Source organism: Gadus morhua, chromosome 15 (genome assembly GCF_902167405.1).
Source record: "Gadus morhua chromosome 15, gadMor3.0, whole genome shotgun sequence".
Classification (NCBI taxonomy): domain Eukaryota; kingdom Metazoa; phylum Chordata; class Actinopteri; order Gadiformes; family Gadidae; genus Gadus; species Gadus morhua.
Genome location: NC_044062.1, coordinates 20,353,652 through 20,370,488, shown reverse-complemented (window position 1 = coordinate 20,370,488; position 16,837 = coordinate 20,353,652). Strand labels below are relative to the sequence as shown.

At 43.8% G+C, this 16,837-nt stretch overlaps 1 protein-coding gene across 3 annotated transcripts in view; it reads right to left on the bottom strand.

Annotated features, from left to right (window-relative positions):
- ehbp1 (EH domain binding protein 1) overlaps nucleotides 1-16,837 on the bottom strand; it is a 140,095-nt gene that overhangs the window by 65,605 nt on the left and 57,653 nt on the right. For all 3 annotated transcript variants that reach the window (XM_030378365.1, XM_030378366.1, XM_030378367.1), the window contains 2 exons: nucleotides 1,469-1,647; nucleotides 326-374 (listed from right to left, as the gene is read on the bottom strand). In XM_030378365.1, the coding sequence (XP_030234225.1) occupies nucleotides 326-374; nucleotides 1,469-1,647 (228 nt within the window). The remainder of the gene's footprint in view (nucleotides 1-325; nucleotides 375-1,468; nucleotides 1,648-16,837) is intronic.

Sequence of the window (16,837 nt, the reverse complement as noted above, 5' to 3'; positions counted from 1 at the left end):
ACCTTCTAGCCGAATTTCAAATAGAGTCTGGTAGAGTTTTTCCGAATATTAGATTCACCTTTCCAATAAATCACACAATCTATTTTTTCTCACCATGTTTTGCCTCTTTGATTGTAATGTGTTGAATTTGGACCGATTTCTAGGCATTTTTATATTTTTTAACTAGTTGATTATGTGGGACCACGCCAAGCTAACCCTCAGGACAGACATAGGACAGGACATTATTATGTAGATGGCAGTATGGCCGCAGACAGAGGCGATGAGAGGGAGGTGGCTGAGGTGAAGCCAAACGGTCGGCGTTCTCCAACCCTGTTCCGCCCCTTACCTTTTTATTGTTTTCTTTAATATCCTGAGGATTGAGTGACTTGTAGTCTCTGGTTGAAGAGAGAGAGAGAGAGAGAGAGAGAGAGAGAGAGAGAGAGAGAGAGAGAGAGAGAGAGAGAGAGAGAGAGAGAGAGAGAGGGAGAGAGAGAGAGAGAAATAGGGGGAGAACAAGATAAATACATGTCCCATGTAATGTTATAAGGACCCTAACAAGCAATTTCACAGCACTGCAATAAATGGAATGAATAGATTGACAGAACATGAATAACATTTATATGTACTACTAAACTAATAGGACATGGATGGACACACACGTAATGGTGCACACACGCACACACACACACACACGCACACAGACGCAACTAATTATTCTTTCATTTACATCCATGGGACTATTCCTTATTTCATGAACATTCCTGGCGCGAGCGCACACACACGCACATACACACAAACACACGCACACGCACACACACACACACCTTGAGAAAAAAAGAGCCCTCAGCCCCATCATGGAAAATAAATTATTTAGACATTTCAGTTTGCAAATTTGTGTACAAAGCGATGTGCCATCTATGTATAATGATGCAAACCAAGTGGGAAATAAGTCTGACATGTCGGTCGCAGCAGGACTAAAGGTTAATTGTGTCAATACGCAAGTCAGCATACATGTAAGAGCTTTAAATTAGTCACGCCGAGGCACTTCAAACAGCACATTTATAGAAGGACGTTTATAGCCCTCAATCCAATGTGTGCACATTGGATGACACACAGATCTTTCTCACTTTGTGTTTGTAAACCTTTGCGTTAGGAGTTGATGGAGGCAATTTAACAATGTCATGGCCTCTGTGTCGGAAGCAAAAATATGGAGCATTTCTTTTGAAGTGATAAAAATCTCTTCAGCAGCACAAAGATTACGGAGATTACGGTCTCCCAGCAGAGAAGGAATTAGGTTTGTGTGTGTGCATGTGAATTGTCATTTACCTACATTATGTGTATGTCTACGTGCGTGTGTGTGTATGTCTGTGTGTGTTCCACAATTGGTTGGAACTCGAGGGTTGCTGTCTTTGTGCAGTGTGTGTGTGTGTGTGTGTGTGTGTGTGTGTGTGTGTGTGCGCGCGTGCGAGCGTGCGTGCATGTCTCCTACATGTGGTCCGGTCTGAAGTGGTGCAACAGGGCGCAGAAGGCCAGGCCGTTCCTCCAGGAGGTGGTGAAGTTGGTGATCTTGACGCCGCGGTAGTTCTTGGTCACCTGGCGGCACCAGGCCAGCAGCGACTGGCTGGCGTTGGGCTTCCCCCCCAGCACCGGGCTGGGGATGGGACTGGGCTGCACCCAGGGGAGGGGGACAGGGACGACAGGGAGATGGAGAGAGAGCAGAAGAGAAAACAAAATCTGGTCAAGACATATTCTACACTCTCTAGTCCTCTCTCTCTCACTCTCTCTCTCTCTCTCACCACACACACAGCATTTGTGAGTCAACAGTAGCACACAGAAACAGCCATGTAAGCATTAGAGAAATGACACACTTTTACATTCTAATAACATTTTCGCCTTCTCTCTCACACACACACACACACACACACACACACAGACACACACACAGACACACACACAAATGGATGGTCATAGTCAAGGTAGCATGTGACTGCGGAGGATGTAAACATCTTATTAATTAGCTCCGCCCTTTGAAGTCTTATCTGGGCCGAGAGCATTGACCAATTGGAATGCATCACTGCCCAAACTCCAAATCCCATAAATTCTTGATGGCACGTAGACACTCCCTTCCTCCCTCTCTGGGACATCCAGGGGAACCAGTGTGTTACGCTGATTATTCAGCCTGCTATTGGCTTATCTGACTGGGACAGAGGCATACGAGGTCATTCTCTGAGTGATCATTTGAGAGAATTTGGCAACAAGGATCAAAATGAACGGTGCAATTTAAATAGTTATTTGTATGTAATGCAGATATCTAAAGACCTGCTGGTTCATGGTGCGAACTATTACTATTTTGATTTCACACATGATTTCACATTGAGTTTAAAAGCAAACTTATTAATGTGGTTCATTGTCTGATTTCAAATATAATCAATATATAATCAATATCATGTAAAAAGGGTGATGGTTTCCAAAGTAATGAATAAAATAATATTTTTCCTGGACTTCAAACTAAATAGGGAACTGCAAGTGCGGCTCCAAAGTGTTTCCCTCTTGCTGTAGCCAAACAACTCCCTCTGTTGGCCGCAGGGTGCAACAGCAGTCACACATTCGAACATTTGCGGGCCATTCTGAAATGTGACCTGCATTTTGGATTAGGGGACATATTGCGTGTTCATCACAAAGCAGTGCTGTGGTGTAAGACCTGTCTTTGTTTTCACAGTGTGAAGTGTGTGTTTGATAGACATGACTATGTCAAATGTAGTCGCTTAACCACCGTATGTAACCACTGAACGTGCAACGTGTGTGAGGGTGCTATACCACAGTGCTGCGTGCATCTGGACTGGCTGTATCTAAACATGTACACACAGGCCCTGAAGCCAGCGAGAGGCCACCAGGACCAGCACACATGAGAGGGGACGGGCGACAGTGTCTAGCAGTGACCTTTGACCTTTAGTGCAGGGTTTGCGTGTCCACGCACGCATGTTCGCATGATGTGTGTTTAGTCGTGTCTCGGCCCCTAAGGCTGCAGGGTGAGAGAGAGAGAGAGAGAGAGAGAGAGGGAGAGAGAGAGAGAAAGAGAGAGAGGGAGAGAGAGAGGGAGAGAGAGAGAGAGAGAGAGAGAGAGAGGGAGAGAGAGAGGGAGAGAGAGAGAGAAAGAGAGAGTGAGAGAGGGGGAGAGGGAGAGAGAGGGAGAGAGAGAGAGAGAGAGAGAGAGAGAGAGAGAGAGAGGGAGAGAGAGAGAGAAAGAGAGAGTGAGAGAGGGGGAGAGGGAGAGGGAGAGAGAGGGAGAGAGAGAGAGAGAGAGAGCGAGAGAGAGAGAGAGAGAGAGAGAGAGAGCCTTAGGGGCCAGACACTTGACATTTCCGGCTCATCTTTAAGAGAGGGCCTTAACCTTTCCCTGTAGCTCCCACAGACACGTATTAGGGCGTCCTCCACAATGTCGGCGTGTCGCACAGAGGGAAACAAAAAATACAGCGAAGGAGAAGGAGGGGAAGGAGGAAAGAAAGGAACGAGAGGTAGGAGAGGCGCAACAGGCTTGAGAGATAAGAGAGAGAGAGAGGAGTTAATCCTGAAAGACAACATGGTCACAAACTGTGGCACAGAGAAAGTGGCGAGGCTTCAGCTATTCGTCTTTTCTCTCCCAAACAGTTGCTGTGACATTTAAACGACACCTGGAGCTGTCTTTTACAAGAACCGGGTTGAGATATATTATTGGTTCATTAGAAAGTAACATGGCTGTTTGAGAAATACAAGACTAAAGACTGTGCTACATATATATATATATATATATATATATATATATATATATATATATATATATATATATATATATGTATGCGTATGTGTCTTGTATTTGCGTGTATGGGTGTGTCTGTGTGTGAGTGTGTGTGTGAATAGAGACCATTTACCTCTCTTTGTCTCTCTCTCTGAGTGCTGGTTGAAAGTAGCAGTCTAATTGGACAGCTCTAATTAACCTGGGATTAGTGACCAGGTGCTTTTAAAGCAATTAGACACACTGCATACTCCAGCACTCCACACCCTGCTGCTGCCCCCCGGTAACACCACACACACCAACATTAAACATGTATTCACACACACACACACACACACACACACACACACACACACACACACACACACACACACACACACACACACACTGAAAACATGTGCCCACATTCAACATGCACGCACAGTCTCCAATGCGGTTGGTAGTAAAAACTCACTTTGATACCTTAACACAGACACTCAACATGCATACTACGGTCAATTATGGTTAACCAATCATGAGATTCCCCAACCCCCATACAACTACACTAACTCAGCCGCGGAAAGAGACAATTTGTTATTTAAAGATGAATGCAAATACATAATATAGAAACCCGCAGTGAAGGGCCAGCTCCAACCCTCCCTAAACGAGACAACATGCTTACTTGCCTATAGCAACATGCGCATGTTGTGTGAAATGATGGTATTGCTTTCCACAGGTACCCCAAGGTATTTCGATTTGTACAGTTTATTCCTGATTTTTGCATGAACAATTGGTTTCTGTCTTTGTGTGTGTGTGTGAGTGTTTGTTTGTGTGTGTCTGTGCATGGCGAAATGTGTGACTGTGTGTGCCTGCATGTGTGTGTTGGTGTGTAATGCATTTGTAGGTGTGTGTGCGAGCGTGCCGGTGTGTATCTGTGTGTGTGTCAGTGTGTCATGTTAGCTGAGCTCCAGGGTGGGATTAGTGGGGAGCACAGCGCCTACCCACCCACATTCCATATATTACACACAGAAAGAAATGAAAAGACAACCTTTAATATTATCAGCACCCCATAATCTCAACACTTCCTGCTGCTATGGTACTATTATACACAGACACGCACACACACACACACACACACACACACACACACACACACACACACACACACACACACACACACACACACACACACACACACACACACACACGCACACACACACGCGCGCGAGCGCACAGGCCAGGCCAGCACACACACGCCAATACGCCCACAAACACAAACACCAACCAGACCGTCACAACAAATGGTTCCATTCCATTCACATATGTGAATATATATATATATATATATATATATACATTTAGTTTGTACAAATCCATCTAAATGTTTCCAATGTCAATTCAATGTGAACTGACAGAACTAACTGAATGTGAATTTGAACCGAGCTAGCTCAAGGACACTGGGGCACGGGGGTCGCCTGCTCCGTCCTCCCCATCCACAACCGATTCAATAGTTTGATAGCTGCGAACACATGAATCTATAAGTTATTTCTAAATGAAACCCAGTGTTTGGACGGGACGGCCCAGCGATGCCCCAGGCCCTCCCGGGCCGTGCCCGGCCCGAGTGGCGGGTGTGGAGGCAGCAGGCTGGAGAGCAGCCTGTGATCCATTAGTTAAGCTAGCCTTTCAGCGGGCTAACAGAGATACAAGCGAAGCGGCTTTAAGTGGCGGGCCTTGTCTCCCTCGCCGGGGCGGCGCGCTTCAGTGGAGACGTAACTGGGCATCAGCCCCTGCCACGCAAAGCCACCGGTGGAGTGGGAGAGCAGCGCTCCCGCCGCGCGCCCCGCTCCCATCTCACTCCCAGGGCTTCAAAGCGGCGTGTCAGAGTGTCAGATTTGAGGAGGTGCTGAATCTCATACTCTTTAAAACTTGTAATCCGCTCAAGAGGCCAACGGCAACACACAGAAAAAAAAGAGAGAAAATAAGAAAGAGGAAAAGACCCTGTCCTAAACACACAGCGCGTGAGCATCCACTATAATGGATGGATATTCATGCGACGCATGTCCTGACACCAACACTTTAGAGAGATACTGCCGTGTTGTATATGAAACGGGCCGCACACTGGGGCGTGAGACTAAACTAAGTGTTTGAGAAGCTTAACCCTCTTTTGGACGCAGCCATCAACATCCACCGCTGTCCAGACAGCCACACAAACAACGTGGCGTCAGCATACCTTTTTCAGGAAAATAACCAGACCTGAGATCAAGCCAAGCGGAGCATTCACCAACTGGTTGGCAGAGACTGGCAAAAACGTCATGTTTTTACACCAGTTTCTTCTGCATTACACTATTTTTTCAGCAACAGTGAAAAAACGGCATAGGCTAGAAGACAGAGTAGACAAACTCTCATGTTTTAAACCACAATGTAGGGTTTGCTGGCGCTTTAATAAAAGGTGGTAGTGTGATGGAGTGCATGGTTGGGGCCCTCAGTCTTGGGGACGGCCCTCTTCTGTATTCCCAACCATTTAATTTGCGTAATCAACGTCACATTATAACCGGCGAAACACCTGGCTTTATCAAAACCATTAAATTATGTGTCAGATTTCAAACGCTTGAGAGTTGTGTCAGGGAACAAGGGGGGAGGGTTTAATCAAAAGTTTAATTATGTAAATTGTGATGTGGAGAGGATGGAACAATGGGGGGAGAGGTGGGAAGGAACCAGTCTGGGAGCGGAGAGGATAACTAATGTAGCGTGGAAAATAATACACATTAACATACAAAGGAAATATTGTATTACTGGTGTTCTCATGCCAAGAGGAGAGGAGACGTGTCCGTGACATAGCAGGTGTTAACTACCTGCAGGCCTCACATGCTGGCCGCCTGTTTGTGATAATGTGTTCGCCTTAATGGAAGAATTTACATCGAGGGGGGCGGGGGGTAAACTGTGTTCGCCCGGCTTGAGACCCTCTTCGACATCATTGCATAATGAGCCCCTCTATTAAGGAGGTAAAAAACAATTGTTGCTGCAAAGATGGCATAAAACGTAAGGGTGCAGTGTGTAGAATGAAGTGGAAGGGAATATAATATTGATTATTATTAATATTAAAGTGTTTATCATCATTAATGTAATCACATGAAAAAGATATTGTTGTGTTTGGGGACATTCAGTTGGTTGCAATCTGCAACCTCACTGCTAGATGCCACAACTTCGACACAACTAACCTATAACACATTGGTTTATTAAGGGTAACAATACGTTCATTAATGTATTTTTAATAAATGTTAAAATTGACCAAAATCAAAAAGCCTACACTCTTTGTCATCATCGCTCAAAATGGAAGCCGACAGGTTATCTTATTCACAGTATATGCAAGTCATTATTTGCAAGTATTAAGTAAGGGATAATGTATAGAACGCCGGTCATTATCGGGAACATAAGCTCCAACAGGGCGAACAGGACACCGACGCGCAGCGGAGGTGTCTCGCTTCACCCTGAAGGGGCTTATTTTCGATAATGATTGGTGAAGTTCAATACATTATCCCGCTTATTACACGGCTACTTGCCAAAACGAAAAAATGAAATTGTCTTTTTACAATTTTTTTGTTACCAGTATTCGTAGTGTTGATCAGCAAAGAAATAGTCTGCCAAGGACGTTGATGTCGCTTAGCAACCGAAGACGCTGGGGTTGACAAGTTACCGGACTACTTACGGAGTTTTGCCAAAGACGTCATTAGAGGCAAAAAATCCTTTGTTTTCCTTGACAGCGGTCAATTAAACTTAGCAACGGTGAATTATTGAATATGATTCACCGCCGGAAGTTGTGAAGGGCCCATTCAAGTGAATGGAGCGTTCCACAGCATTGAGAAGACCCGTGTTATAAAACAAAGTAATCTGTGTATACAGTTGGTTATATGTGATTGCTTATATTCAGCATTATTTATTCTGCTCAGTCCAATTGCCTATTGGAGCTAGTATTTTGTTTATAGTTTGATAGAGGTTAGCCTGATGCAAGCTTCAGGCATATTGCATATGCATATTAAACATACAAAAACAACATATATATTACCGCCTGGTATGATAACCTAAATGGAAACATTTGCCAATGTCTTATTATTTAGTAAAATCTGATATTTCACTAGTTTAAAGTCTAACAATAATCAAAGATCATTCAAAAGAGGAAGATGAATATTCCATTCATCATCCATGTGATGTAGGTGAGAATATGAGTGTGTTGCAATATATTTTCAGAGGTATGTGTGTACTCATGGGGGTGGGATTGGGCGAGTATAGGTGAGGCAGTTTCATGTCCCAACTCAGAGTCAGCCTGTGGGCCAGGAGGGGGGTACGGTTGGCTTTCGCTCTATGAGATGCAATGTGTAGAAAAAAAAAGGAAAAGGATCTCTCTTTTCCAGGCATGCTTGGCTTTCAGGATCCCATTCTGCTCTCTCAGGGAATCCAAATGCAGAGAGGTGGGAATGAATAAAGAAGGGAAAATAACAGTTAGGAGAAAAGCTTGCCAGTCATCTTAGTTGCCCCCTACAACAGCTCGCCTGCCCACCCTGCCTGGCTGGCTGTTTCTCTGCTAACATTTAACACTGGGGCATTATGTGTTGTAAGCACTAGCTTTAGCTTGTCGAGGAGGCGGCGCTAGCGTTACCCAGAATTATGCCTCTGCACATTAGCTTTGGCTGGGGAAAAAAGGGCTTGCTGGGAAAGATGAGGAGAGGAGGGGAGGCAATATGGAAACTGAGTTCATTTTAACATCAACAAAACCAGATGCTGTCCTCTCTCGCTTCTTTCCTCCCGTCCAATTCCCTTTCTGTTGTAGATGCTTCTTAAACTCAAAATGAATTCCTTATTATTCAAGCAATCCTTCCTCAAACGATGCAGGACGACCCATCCGGCACTTACAACCGGATATTTCTGCTACCCATTCAATATCCATGACATGCCATGTCAGAATGTAGTTTAAACAGGATCTCAATGAATCAAGAAAACACCAACCAGCTTTTGCATGTATCACCCTCCTTCCTCTGTCCAAAGAAAGGAACAAGGACAACTCGAAGGTGGAGGGGGGAACAAGGGGGTGAGATGGGGCGGTGTGAATCTATCTTGCATTAATCTCCTTTAACAGCCTCTTCAACAAACAAATTAGAGGTGCGTGGGTTCACCGATCAAGCCTGGCTGATAACGCCAACAGTGGCATTTATCAATTAATCTCAGCCAAGGAGGGGGAAACTCATTAAGGAAACCATTTGAAGAATTAGCGGCCACAGGTAAAGAGGCTGACTGAATCTGTGTCTGTGGTGTGTGTTGGTTGCATGTGTGTGTGTGTGTGTGTGTGTGTGTGTGTGTGTGTGTGTGTGTGTGTCAGATGGAGCATTGAGTCGGTGTCTCCTGTGTGTGCGTGCGTGTGAGTGTGTAGGTCCCTGCCATTGTCCAGCGTGGCATGGGGCTACTAAATGATCATAAGGGTGATACCACAGCCAATTATAATGAACATAATTACAAAGTCACCCCTGTGACGAGGAGGCTGATCGGAATACGCATGCATCAACACTCCCAGCCAGGACGGCTATGTTGCGTGTGTTCGCTTATATACAAGTGCCAAGGACCGGGTTTGTGTGTCTGTGTTTTCTTGTGTTTGCCCTTCATTTGCCTTTGAGGTGGATTATAATTTTTTACTTTAGGGTTGCATTTGTGTAGCTATTTCTAACTACATAACAAATTTTAAAGGATAGTCTATGGTATGTTTTCATGACCATAGGCATGAAGTGACCTGGAAGCATGGACAGATTTTCATCTACCTAAGAAGATGTTGTACTTTTTAAAGTAAAATGTATCACCTGGTACACTCTAAGAGCAAAATGAAGGTGCCACATCTATGAAGAACTTTGTGCTCTTGTAAACAATGTTGTGCTTTAAACAATTTAATCATTAACACATTGTATAAGTATGAATGGTAAAAATATCTACCCAATCCCAACACACTATGACCCTTTAGAGGAACTAGGAACCTTTGGAGGAACTAGGAACTTTTGGAAGAACTAGGAACCTATGTAGTATCTCAACACTGCATGACTGCGCAAAGGCAAAGGTGTTTTTACTATGCTAATCAATCTTAAACTGCAAGAACATAAGGGCTTCTCTGCGGTGCGGCAACAGAGTTCACATTAAAGAACCAAGCATGGACCTTTTTTCCCAAGTGCTGGTTATTGATTTAGTAGTGACTTGACTTTAGTAATTGCTACATTAAACCACATAAAACGCAATCATTCATTTATTTATTGAATACACTTGAATTAATGATTCAAGTGTTATATTAGACATTTTTGTTAAGAGTATAATATAATGTTATTGTTGTCTTATAATTGGTGGCATTTTGTTGAATTTTGTGTACTTAATATAGCGCGGCCCCAACCCCCTCCCCCTCTCTCCAGCTGACCTAGTGAATGTATTGCTTACTGCTCAGTTTTTAAGTTCACAGTGCAAGTTCATAATGAAGTGGTGAGGAACACAGCATTACACATTGCTGTGATGTGATTTTAATGAATAAAAACATTACCGGTATATACTTCATATTCATTTTAAATAACTTAAAGGGTATGTTCTTTATCAGAAGTTTATTAATGTAGATGTAAATGCAATTTATGATGAATCTTTCTTAATTTGGGTTTGGTTTTAGTCTATTTAAATGTAGTTCCTGGGTCTATAAGTTCGGGGACATTTTGGTGGAAAAGCGGCTATATGAGATAAGAAATGTGCACAAATATTTTCGTTTCATTATGATACTTTGTTGGAACAAATTAGACAATAGGGGGCCGCCATAGTCTAGGTAGTATGATATATCACCTGCTGTTTTAGTTAACCTGTTGTTCTTCCTCCCCAGTTGGCTATTGCGGGCACTTTCTTTCAAATACATTTAAAAAGGTCATTTGATTTGTCAAAGAAAACCATTGAGGTGTTTAATGGAGAATGCAGTGGTACACTGCTGACTGGCAACAGAAGTCCTTACAATTGACAGGAAACAGCTGTCTGAGCCAAAACTCTGTCACAATAGACATTAATGGACAGTAAAGTTTTTTTAATGGGCTGTTTTTCTTGTTTTTATGAAACACCATCTTCTTTCAAGGTTTCATAAAACCATGAATCTGACCTGTTTGCCTTGCCCTACCCTCTCCCGTCCAGCCACGCTACTGTTAATGGTTTAACACTGCATTGATTTCAGGGATTGATCTTCCAGCAGCCAAAGTGTTCAGTAGTGGTTTAAAAGGCACACCTGCATAGTGTAGCCAGGGACATACAAGGGGTGCTGGGGGGTGATGAGCGAGGTTGGAGGTGGATAAGGGGGTAAGGGTAGGACCGGTACAAATAGAGGCAATTACCGTAAAGCCTTATATTTTCACCACTTATGCTCTCTTTCCGAAACATATACTTCCTCTCTCTCTCTCTCTCTCTCTCTCTGCGAAACGCACACACACCTTTTCAAATACACAGCCATGCAGACTAATTGAGTACAATGCCCTCAGAAAGAGTACATCCGCAGTCTGGTTTTGTTTTTGTTTGGGTTGTTCCCCTCTGAAAGAGTCTGGATTAGTTCAATTAAAAGCCGGCCACTCAAGCCTGAGAGTCGCTGGGTTTGGTCTGACTCTGTGACTCTAGTTCAGACCGTAACGCGGGGGGTCCCAGAGCTGGGGGTCCCGGATCGCCCAGCGGGTCAATGAGGAGAGGTCTCTAGTGGGACTGGGATACCCCCTATCCAAAATCCCCTTTAGCTTCAAAATAAAAGCGTTGGGGAAGATTATCACCGTCGTAAGATAGAGTTACCCCCACTTCCCAAACAGAGAACACACACGGCGTGTTTAACAACGGCAGAATAAACATTGCAGGTTACGCATCACAAATAAATGTGTTTGACCAAGTGGGTCCCAGGAATAAAGTATTACACCTTTCAACGTGAATAATGAAAATGTCTTATTATGCACCTGACCTGACTCAACTGTAGCCCACTATTACAGCGGTTACATACCATTAGAGCCCGACCGATTTATCGGCAGGCCAATATTATCGGCCGATATTAGGCATTTTCCAAACTATCGGTATCAGCATTTATAATGGCTGATTAATGAATATTTACATTTTATTATTATTATTATTTTTTGGGGGTTAGTTTGTTTTTGTTCAAAGGATTTTGAGTCTTAGAACTTAAGTTTGCATTTTTATACATTTTATTTATCAGTGTGTGTGTGTGTGTGTGTGTGTGTGTGTGTGTGTGTGTGTGTGTGTGTGTGTGTGTGTGTGTGTGTGTGTGTGTGTGTGTGTGTGTGAGTGAGTGAGTGAGTGAGTGAGTGACGTCAACGAGGGAGTGGACGAGCGAGGAGAGCGAGCGGTAGTGTGCGTGCCAGTTTAGGGAAGTAATGAACGAGTCCGGTTGTGATAATAGAAGAATAGAAGAATAAAGTACCCAGCCTGTCAAGAATCGGTGGACGCGACATTCCGACCATATTCCGACCATAAGCAGACCCACTGCCGGTCAAAGTGAAGGGTGTTTCCCCCGAGAGAGCATCAGCCCTTGAGGGAATGTCTCCCCTGTTCTCCTCGACTACGGTCTGGGAGCCGACAGCAGGAAAGGTGTAACACTAACCATCTCATAGTTGGAGGCAGAGCGCAAGAGGATATACGTGCTCCAATAGTGCGAGTTAAAAATAAAGCATATATATTTGAACGATTTTAGCTTGTGTGTGATTTATCGAAGGCACTCATTACTTCACTAAACTGACACTCACACTACCGCTCGCTCTCCTCGATCGTCCACTCACCCTCCTCAATCGTCCACTCACTCGCTGACGTCACACACACACACACACACACACACACACACACACACACACACACACACACACACACACACACACACACACACACACACACACACACACACACAGCAAGTGATATGAGATAGGCCCAATTTCGCGTGCTCAGGACATTCTTTCTCGTGAGCACCAGATACTTTCTCGTGCTCACAAGAAATGTTAACATTTTCTTTTTTTACCCAAAGTCCCTTTATGGGTTCCGTACTTTTTTGTTGTGACAATAGAACAATAAAATAGAGTTTATTTTTAAACTGCATTACCTTATTATTTTAGTGAGGGCTCATAAGCGTTTCTGGAATTTCTTTTTAAATATATATCGGCCGAAACATATCGGAATATCAGATTTTTAAATCACCAAATATTTGTATCGGTATCAGCCTTAAAATCCTTTATCGGTCGGGCTCTACATACCATACTAACTATTTGATGGGGAGACGAACAAACTGATCATCCAGGGAAGTAAGCCTGTACACACGTGTGTGGGACAACACACACACCAACAGGCCCTTTTGGGTCTTCCATAGAAGCCCTATTAGTCTGCCACAGGGCCTCTCATAGAACACATCAATCATGGAGGGATTAGCCAAGTCCTCCTGCAAGCTCCGGACAGGTCTCACTCACACACACACACACACACACACACACACACACACACACACACACACACACACACACACACACACACACACACACACACACACACACACACACACACACTCTAATACTGCTTTCATTTTGATTTTACGCCATCTCTATTCTGTTAGGTTCACTTTTCATCTCCGTCTCTCTCTCTCAGCTTGTGAAGTAATCCTTGGCAGATAGAGCTAAAGAGGACTTGCTAAAGACAGATTACAAGCACTGCCTCGCCGAAGACCTTCCTTACACCGGACCAAGGTGTGCGCATTGGGACTGGCATGCTTTGTAGTCCTCTGCTTAACTGGTGAACTCAAAACGCACACTGTACAAAAGCTAAACAATAGCCACATTAGCAAAGCTGGATCAAAGTGTACGTGTGAAATATATATATATATATGATATATATATATATTTATGTATATATTTATATCCCATTCCCCCACACTAACAACATAAATAGCCATTTAAGCCTCACAGACAGAGTGGTCTTGGCATCAAGGAGTCTAACACATGCCGCCAACACCAGAGGGGGATCCCTTTTTTTAACTATAAACAAAGTGACATTGTCCAGTGCACTATCAGAAGAAACAGCAGATAAACGCTCACATTATTATGCGCTATCAGAAAACGTACTATTTATATCAGTTCATAAACCAAACATCCACGTGTCCTCAGAATCACTTCACTCATAATCACTGAATCCTCAAATGCAGCGACATCATCTTGGTACAAACCAGCGGGTTTTGAACTGTGCTGAGGAACAACAACAGGTGGATGAGTTACACGTCCACGGAGGATGCGGGACGGGGCTGTCTTAGGTACCAGATACCACTCCCTGCTCCCTGGCCTGCTGAAAGCAATGCCCTGCGGCCAGGCGGGGGGAACAGGGACCCCCAGTGAGTGTGGGGGGACATTGACCGCATGGTAGCAGGAACCGGCTCTCTTCTCTCCCAAGAGATCCAATGACAAACTCACAGCGAGTAAGCAAAGAGGGGTTGTGTTTGGGAGGGGAGTGCAGGGCAATTGGGTTAACGAGAAAAAGGAGGCTGTTGAGAGCTACTGACTTAAACCAACCCGACTCCTCGGCAGGATTATTCTCCTAATATTACATAGCTTTATAGAAGGCAGGGAGAAGGAGGTTTCTGCAGTATGGAAGTTAATGGGTAAATAACCGGTTCCCTTGGCCATGCGAGTGGCCAAGTTTCAGATAAAGTATGACTACCAGTTGGTATTTGATTGTGAGATTTATAAATCAGATTTATACTACAGCATTTCACTTTCTTTAGTATTAGTTCTCACTTCAGCATCTTGCAATAGCATTACCTATTTGTATGAGCTAATTGTGATAAACATTTACATCATGGCAATGTTGATCAATTATAATAAAAAACGTTGTTGAAATGTGGTTTACCGTCATCTTCATCTCAAATATATACCAATGGTAAAAAACATAAATAAATTCCAATTTCACTACAGGAGTCATGCGGCCGTATGAATATTGCAGACTAGTCTCAGAGTGAGTAAAACATGTGTGATATGAAGTAAGATGAAGTTTCTGCTATCCTTATCAGAGAAAATGTATGCAAAGAAAAGAATAGAGGGTCATTGAAAAAGTGAAACAGTCAGAAGATTAACAGGAAGCTTCCTTCCTGCTCTGAAAACGGCCCCATAGTTGTCAACAGCAACCTCAGGGAAACTATCCTACCAATAACCCTGGCCCAAGTTAATTAGGAAATATCACAGTCCTGTACGAACCCAATTAAATAATGGTTAATTTATTCTAATTTCAGTCTGACGGCGGGTCGGGTGGGGGGCCGGCGGCGGGAACGCAGTGTTGGCCCCTGGCTTCCTCTGGGCCCCTGCGTGCTCGGGAAGAAACACTCCTTCATTTGAACCCTCTGATTAACGCACCGATGATTAAGGCACTAGGACCCCCCTCGCCAGAGGTGCAAAGGAAACGGACTGTGTGTAAGAGTTAGGTAGTGTGTGTGTGCGTGTGTGTGTTTGTGCGCGTGCATGCGTGTGTGTGTTTGCATAAGACAATATGTATAGCGATAGGAAATCTCTGTGAGGGTGCATGTACGAAAAGGACTTACTCTTTGTCAAAGCTTTTATGTAAATGTAAAGATAATATTGGACTTCTAAAACTTTCCACCATTGAACAAAGGCCAACTTTGAAGTTCTTCCTCATATGAAAATGAGGCAAAATGATTTGTCAAGCGGAAACCGAATGAAAATCCAAAGATCAGCGCATTTAACTGTGGAGCCATGTGTCTCGGCAGTGGGATGGAGAGAATCGATGGAAAGGAAAAAGGAGGAGCAAGTGATGGTAGGAACGCAGGGAGGGGTGAAATCGGCACCGTGTTGGGTATGGGTGGTCATAGTTGGCCTGGCGGATCTCACGACCCGGCTGGCAGGAGCGCGCTCTGTTCATTTAAATTAATCCTGGATACGTTTGCAAAAGCCCTTCTACAGAAGTCCAACTTAAACACAAGCCCTGTGTCACTCAACATCACAGGCGTTGGGCAGAGAACACAGCAGAGGAGAAGTCAGGTTTGATGAAGCTCCCAGCTGCCACTAGGTAGTTACTCTCAGCCATCCAACAGTCTCAACTAGGAGGCTGACATTCTGTGTATATATCAACTATGTTCAATCTTATGTTCGATCACTAGTTGGTTACATGGTCAATGCAAAAAATATATTTTATATTTATTTGCACATTATTCAATCATAGATGAACAGGATTTGACGCAGAATGTATTAATGTAGGACGTAAAAACTTCTTTTAGTAGGACGTCCACAGCAAAACACAAATGAAGGCCCTTTATTTGCTATTGGGGGGAACGGGGGATTTCCTTGTAACCTAAAACGTGCAAATCCCCCAGCTGTGTGAGTTGAAATGTGTGCAGATGCTTTCTATGATGTTTTGATGTACCCAAATCAATTTCAGAGAGAAACGCTATCGAGCTGTCACACATGAGGAAACTGTGTCTGAGAGCCGTGTCTCAGCTGCCAACTGTCCAGTGCTATAGGCATTTGTTGGGGGAAATGTAAATCAAGTCTGGTTAATGCATGTGTAGAGCAGGCAACCCTAGAACAACATATGTCCAGTGTTGTCCTGATTACATACGGGCTCTTTGTTCAAGTAGTTGATTTAAAGACACACTTTCTGAGATACTTGTTTCAAAGTAGGATAGAGAAAAAATGTACGTGCCCAATTCCTTACCTTCTCCACTTCTCCTTCCTAGGCTAAGATACCACTTAAACTGTAATCTATAGCAACCAAGAACATTTCTAAGCAACTTTCTATATATTCACTGATTAATAACATGGTCATGTCAGCAGATACTGAAATGATATATAATTTCTTCATCAGCCATACAATACCATTGTGCGGCATCTAATCTGTGATCCAGCAGTCACAGGTTATAGTAGAACTTTAGGGGGCGACGGCATTAAAGCCTTGGCTGGAAACAAGAAATAGGAGGGGTCACACCTTGTTTCCCGTTTCTTTGTGGAGGTATTCATTTGCACAAGTGGATGAAGCTTTCAGAATGGTCTTTTTATAGTTATATTCTACAGTGGGCAATCTACATGGGGT